Source organism: Chrysochloris asiatica, unplaced genomic scaffold (assembly GCF_000296735.1).
Source record: "Chrysochloris asiatica unplaced genomic scaffold, ChrAsi1.0 scaffold00178, whole genome shotgun sequence".
Classification (NCBI taxonomy): Eukaryota; Metazoa; Chordata; class Mammalia; order Afrosoricida; family Chrysochloridae; genus Chrysochloris; species Chrysochloris asiatica.
In genome coordinates this window covers 4324802-4331781 of record NW_006408696.1, presented here as the reverse complement: position 1 = coordinate 4331781, position 6980 = coordinate 4324802, and the positions used below count along the sequence as shown (strand labels likewise).

Genomic DNA, 6980 nt, shown 5'->3' with positions numbered 1-6980 from the left:
GCCACGTTTTTCTTCATAGAACCCAGCTTCTCATATTATTTGCTCAGCATACAGGTTGAATAAGTATGGTGAAAGAACACAACCTTGTCGCACACCTTTCTTAATTTTAAAACATTATGTTCCCATGTTCTGTTCGAACAACTGCTTCTTGGTCCAGGTACAGATTCCTCATGGTGCTTAGTTGCCCCTAACGCAATGACCCAAATACAATGGGATCAGCAGTTGTGATCTACAAATCACTGGCTTTCAAAGGAGGTCTCCAGGCCTTTCTTCCTACTTGCTCTGGAAGCTTTGTTGAATCCTGTTCAGCATCAACATCATGCAAGTCTCCAGTGACAGAGGGCTGTCAGCTGTACTTGAGGCACACTGGCTGGGAATCAAACTGGAGTCTCCCACATGGAAGGGGACCTGTACTGTTGATTCAGTCCTCCCTTTGGGAATAACTTTGATGGTGGTTGAAATAGTTGTGCCATGGATTTTGACTCATAGTGGACCCATATAGGGTTTCCTAAGACAGTACATCTTTATGGGAAAGCCTCATCTTTCTCCCAAGGAGCAACTAGTAGATTTGAACTGTTGACCTTGTGGTTAGCAGCCCAGCTTGTAATCCTGTATGCTACCAGAGCTTCTTGGTAATTAGCTTACCAGCTACATTTTACTCAGTCTTTGTACTTCTTGGCCCTAATGCCAACTGTTTCAGTGGCGGAGGTGGGGATAGTTGGGGGGGAAGTGGTGGCAGTGCTGGAGGGAAAATGGGTGCTGCTAGAATGTTCCATCTGCACACTGCACTTGGCACATGGCTTCAGAATGTGACAGAAATGGTAGGTGTGCTCCCAATTTCAGGCCTTCCTCACTAACCTAGACTCACCCAATTTGAACTCAGAAACCAAATAGAAAAGTTTGCGGAAATTTTCCTTTCTTAATTCTATTTATTTCCTCCACAAACTTTTTGAAGCCCTCTCATAGATTTTTTTTTTAGATACCCATCTCATTGCCCATTAGAACTCAGAAACCAAATAAGCCAGAATAGGGAGAAATACTGGTCTTCCATACGCTCCTGGTGTAGTGCTGTAGGATCAGTACTGGACCATGTACAAGGTTGGCAGTTCAAACCCACCAGCTGCTCCTTGGAAACTCTATACAGGGTTGCTATGAGTTGGAGTCAAGTTGACGGCACTTAAAGACATAGGCTCCCTTACATTTTCCAGTGTCTTTGTGGTTTGCCTGAGACCATGTGACTGAATTTAGCCAATGGAAGAGGAGTGGCATTAAGTCACTTCTGGTTTAAGAGACTTAAAAGTGAAAGGGAGTCACCTACCTTCTCCCCCTTGCTGTGGTGACCAGGAAGCCAGCTCTGGTGATATCTGAAGACGTCATAAGCCCCAAACACTCTGCATCTGTCTCCCGCAGCAATGGAAGTTCCTCATAAAAAATGGGATGAGCAAGCAGGCAATCAACCCTTGTGTTCATTTACCAAGATTTCACATTGTTACTGCAGCATAGCCTAACCTATCCCAAAATAAAGGGGTTTTTCAAGGGTAGCCATGGCTACGTGCCATTTATGCCTCACCTGTGCCTTAGAAACTGACCACATGTTCCACACACATCACTGCTAAATCATACAACAATCCCACCCTTTGCTTAGGAACCGAGGCATGGAGCCAGCATGTGACAAGGGCTAGCCACAGAGCCCAGGCTCTGTCCACCTGCCGCCTGACTCCCCACTGAACCCCACCCCCAACTCCTGACCCCCAGACTTCTTGTCTCTGATGGCAGCTCCCCCTACAGACACCTTGACAGCCACAGGGGGATGAGTTGAGCAGCCTTCGCTAAGACCCCAAAGAAAGTGGAACAGTCATTTAGAAAGAAATAAAATATATTTTTACTGCAAAAATCTTTGTTTGGTTTTGCAAATATTCACGTTTCCAGTGTAAGTCATTACAAAAAAAGATATCCAAGAAAAATTTGGCCTATCTAACGTTCTAACGTGAAAGAATGGTATAATTTACCCAAAAAAAAAAAAAAAAGTATTAATAAATATATTATTTTCACCTAAAAGAAGAAAGATGCTTCTCTGCATTTGAAGTCGGCAACATAGTTCACCACAAGTCTGAACTGTGGGGCAGCATGACCCCTCTGCTTTTTTGGGTCTCACCTTGGCCATTAACCAGGAGGCCCAAGGGGACACTCCTTGAAGGACTCCACATTTCCGTTTTCTTCCAGGAACCCACAGACACACTGTCAGATGCAGGGCCAACTTGGCTATACCCTGGAAATGCTGTTCTGCCCATATGTCCTCCTCCACCCAAGTAAAACTCTTAAGACTGTTTTCTTCCCTTGGAGTGGTACTTAAAAAACAACAACAACAACAAGCAAAATCGTGTATATACATATATATATATATATATATATAAATATATATATATATCATCACTGATAGTCATTAAGTGGGAGCTTTCCTTGTCCTGGAAGAGGCTCAGTAACTAAATCATTAAGTTCTTACACTGCCATCCTTGGCAGTAAGCGCAATCCAAGGGTGAGAAATTAAAATACAAGGAAAGGTACCTTGAGACTAGAAAAACTAGATGGTGCCCGGCTTCTCCACTACTGACCATTCAGATCAGGAACATTAATAGCCAGTCCCAGATAAAGGGAGGAAAATGTAGAACAAAACTCAAATTTAAAATGGGTCAGGTTTACTGAGTCAGTAAAGACTACAGTTTGAACCTATTACCCCAGCACACCACTCCTGGTGGTCACCTATCAGCCAAAACACTAAATAGTGCATAAATAATATTACCCAGAAGTAGTGTGCTGTTCTAGGCAATCATCTAAATGAGACCTACTGGTCAACATTTACCCTTGGCCAAAGATGAAAAGGTACGGGGGACAGGGAAACTAGATGAATAAAAACATAACAACCAGAAAGGAAATCACAAAAATGCTGACAAATTGTGAAAAGTGTAACCAGCGTCACTGATATGTATAGAAATTATTAATGAAAACCTAATTTGCTATGTAAATTTTCTCCCAAATCATATATCTTTTTTAAAAAAATAGAAATAGGGAGGGAAGACTCAAAGGAACATTTTGGTACCAATGGATAGTATTTGGGAGGTTAGTGCCGCTCATCACATTATAACCATTAGCAGACCGGCATCTCTCAGGGACCACTAAACCCATTCTAGCAATGAGTCAACCGAGGCAGGAAGAACACAGGGAAAGACTGAAAAGGGTGCACTGAGTTGGTTAGTCTGCATCAAGAGATGGCCTCCTGGCTCTGCTATGCCAGGTCCCTGTCATCTCTAACTCCAGCCAAGTTCCTTGGTGAGAAGAAGGTGCATGGGTGAGGAAGGCCGTCTCTGGCCTCTGAGGAAGCTCTCTTGGAGGCAGCTTGGAGATGTCGGTGCCCTGCTTGGAGATGTCGGTTCCCCACGTCTAAGTGGCCCCTAGGATTGCCCAACAGTGAGAAGGATTTTCACCCAGCCCTTTGCCTCAAAACTGTAGCCCTGAGGAAATGACACATTCTTGGTGGAGCTGGTGATGAGGGGAGCAGATGGGAGCTGAGAGCTTCCTGAAGACTCGGAATCCACAGACTTCCTTCCACTGGAGAGATCTGAGACGGTTGGCTGGATTTGGTCACTAGCACACTGTATACAATCAGCATCTCTAGAAGTCTGTCTACCACACCTGTGGAAACAGCCCTGTGACAAGTTAGCATTCCAAGGGGCCAGAGGACGCAGGTGTCTGGTGGGAGGGGTCTACACCTCTCCTGCTCAGCATGGCCAATCCCAGGCGGGTGGTGCTTTGGTTTTTTTGGGTTTTCTCTTTTTTGGTTTCAGTTCTTGGGTTCTCAAGGGTTCTGACTTGTCCTGGATGGTGGCAGGTGGGGCCTGCAATTCTGAGCAGATGAGACAGCTGTGAGCTCACACCAAGCCAGCATCTTTGGCCATGCTATAGAACAGGCCTCTCTGCTGCAACAGGTCAGCCGGAGGGCCGCACTCTCGGATCTCCCCTCTGTCCAGGACAATGACCCTGAAGGAAGAGGGCACACAGGTGTGAAGGGAAGGGAAGAATCACTTGAGAAAGCCACTGCTCTAGGTCAGGCCTCCAGCATCTTCTGCCAGGGTTCACGGTTAGCAGCCCAACGCATAACTCACAGTCCCACCAGGCTTCCTTTGGGAGGATCCAGCCCTGCCCACTTCTGACCACTTTCAACAACTCTCCCAGGACTCTAACAAGCCAGCAGCGCCTGGCACAGGTGGTGTCCATCCAACGATCACAACTACAGCCTACTGCCATGGAACTGAACCAACAGGGTTCCAAGGTGGCCAGCTTTCTGGACGCAGACGGCCTCATCTTTCTCCTGCAGAGCAGCTAGTGGATTTAAACCACCAATCTTTTGGTTTGCAGTAGAGTGCTTAATCGCTATGCCACCAGACAACCTTGGTGGTGGTGGTGGTGGTGGTGTGCCACCGAATCAGTTCTGACTCATGGCGACCCTGTATAGGCTTTCCTAGGCTGTAAACCTTTACAGAAGCAGAAAGCCTCATTTTTCTCTTGTGGGGTGGCTGGTAGATTTGAACTGCTGATCTTGTGGTTAGCAGGCCAACACACAATCCACTATGCTACCAGGGCTCCTCAAACAGCCTTACTTTAAAAGTGTCCTATCATTTCCCTCCTTAACACTCTCCAGTGGCTTCTGGGTTCTTCTGGAATTAAGTCCCAAACTTGTTACCTGCGAGATCCAGCCCCTACTGACCTTTCTGATCTCCTTCCAATCCAGCTCATTCCTACATCAGGACCTTTACCTGTGGTTGTGCCCTCTGCCTAGAACGGTCTTTCTTCCTCCAGATCAGATGCTGGAAAATTGTGGCTAAAGTTTTACTGGAACACAACCACGCATCTCTGTGGCTTCTTTGCGCTACAACACTGAGTAGTGATGGAGATCATGTGGCCTGCGAAGCTGAAAACATCTGCTCTCTGATCCTTTACTTTTAGAAAAAGTGTGCTGATCCTCAAGTAAGACCTCCCCACAGAACTCCTTCTTGTCATTGTTACCTCTCAGGCCTTCCCTGACCTGACAGCTTGAACTCAAACCCCAATCCCTTGGTACTTTTTTTCCTGTTGTCTTCACGTCCATTCCGACTCAGTGACCCCCCCCAGGACAGAACAGGGTTGCCCCATAGGCTTTCCAAGGCTGTCAATCTTTACAGACACACTCAGCCACATATCTTTCTTCTGAAGAGTGCCTGGTGGGTTCACACCACCAATCGTTCGATTTGCCATTGCGTGCTTAACCACTGTGCCACCAGGGATCCTTTCCCTGGTTAGCAGGGTCATGTGATGCTTTTCTTAGACTCTAGGCATTTTTTTCTTTGTGGACAATAACTCCCTTTATATGACATTAACTGGCACTTTAGGATAAGCTAACTTACAAAGTCAGCTGTTCAAATCTACTAGCCGCTCCTTGGAAACCCTATGTAGGGTTGCTGTGACTCACAACAATAAGGCATTAATTAAGATAATCCATATATTCAGTTCTTTCTTCTGATTTTAAAGGAACTGAAAGATTCCTCTGGAGCCCTAACTTAGCAGGGGTCTGAGGCCCGGTGCCTCACTATCATGCCAGCAATCACCACTCTCTGAAACATCCTTGCTTTGACTTGCTACTGCGTGTACTGTCTGCCCCCATCTAAGCTATGGGGTCCCTATGTGGGCACTGTGAGTCTCAGGGTCCACGCAGTGCCAGGGGAGCAGCGGGCAGGCAGCCATCACGGTGTCAGGAAGACCTGGTGCCCCCTGGGGAAGGGCCAATGGGGCGGGCTGTCACTGAGCATGAGGAGGGTGTGGAAGGAGTGAGTGTGCGAGCGAGCCGGTGGACGGGGCACAGTCAGGGTGTCACCTTGTGTAGTCCATGATGGTGTTGAGCCGGTGAGCAATGGTAAGGACAGTGCAGTTGTCAAACTGGGTCCGGATGGTGGACTGAATAAGGTCGTCCGTCTCCAGGTCCACGGCTGCTGTTGCTTCGTCCAATACCAGGATCTTGGTCTTCCTCAGCAGGGCCCGAGCCAAGCACACTAGCTGGCGCTGTCCAACACTTGACCAGGAAGAAACCAGAAGAGAGAATGTCAAAACAACCCAACCAGGGCCCAGGTCTGAGCTGGCAAAAGGCAGAAGAGGCACTGCACTGCTCAAGCCATGGGAGCATGTACACTCGCCACATCTGTGCCCAAGAGAGACATTACTAATCATTCAAGAAAGACCACTTCCACTCTCCACATTCATGACAGACATTTCCACTCTCCACATCTGTGTTTATGACAGACCTTAATATTCAGACGAGAATACTTCCCCCCTCACAACATCTGTGCCCATGGTAGACATCACTAATCAATCAAGAATACTTTCACTCTCCAGATCTGTGCCTATGACAGATATCACTAATCAATCACGGACCACTTCCATTCTTCACATCTGTGTTCATGACAAGACATTACTAAACAACTGAGAATACTTCCCTTCACAACATCTATGCCTAGGAGAGACCTCACTAATCAATCGAGCAAGAATACTTTTAATTCCCCATAGCTGTGCCTAAGGAGCTCTGGTAGCGTAGTGGTTACGAATTAGGCTGTGAACCGCAAGGTTAGCAGTTCGAAACTACTAGCTGTTTCGCAGGAGAAAGATGAGGCGTTCTGCTCCTGTAAAGATATACAGCCTCGGAAACCCTGTACAGGGTCACTATGAGTCGGTTCCGACTCCACGGCACATAACCACCAACAACTACCATAGCTGTGCCTATGGCAGACATCACTAATCAATCAAGAAAGACTACTTCCACTCTCCACATCCGTGTTTATGACAGACATTACTAATTAAATCAGCAGGAACATTTCTACTCTCCACATTGGTGTCCATGGCAGACATCACTAATAGATCGAGCACCCTTTCCTGTGGAGCTGGAAGCATGCTCAGAA

The 6980-nt window shown here is 46.8% G+C and overlaps 1 protein-coding gene across 1 annotated transcript in view; it reads right to left on the bottom strand.

Annotated features, from left to right (window-relative positions):
* Positions 1-3926: 3926 nt before the first annotated feature.
* The window catches only part of ABCC1 (ATP-binding cassette, sub-family C (CFTR/MRP), member 1), a 135022-nt gene continuing 131968 nt past the window's right edge, over positions 3927-6980 (bottom strand). Inside the window, exons 30-31 of the mRNA XM_006871999.1 lie at positions 5906-6100; positions 3927-4035 (exon numbers count right to left, since the gene is read on the bottom strand). Coding sequence (XP_006872061.1) covers positions 3927-4035; positions 5906-6100 — 304 coding nt within the window. The remainder of the gene's footprint in view (positions 4036-5905; positions 6101-6980) is intronic.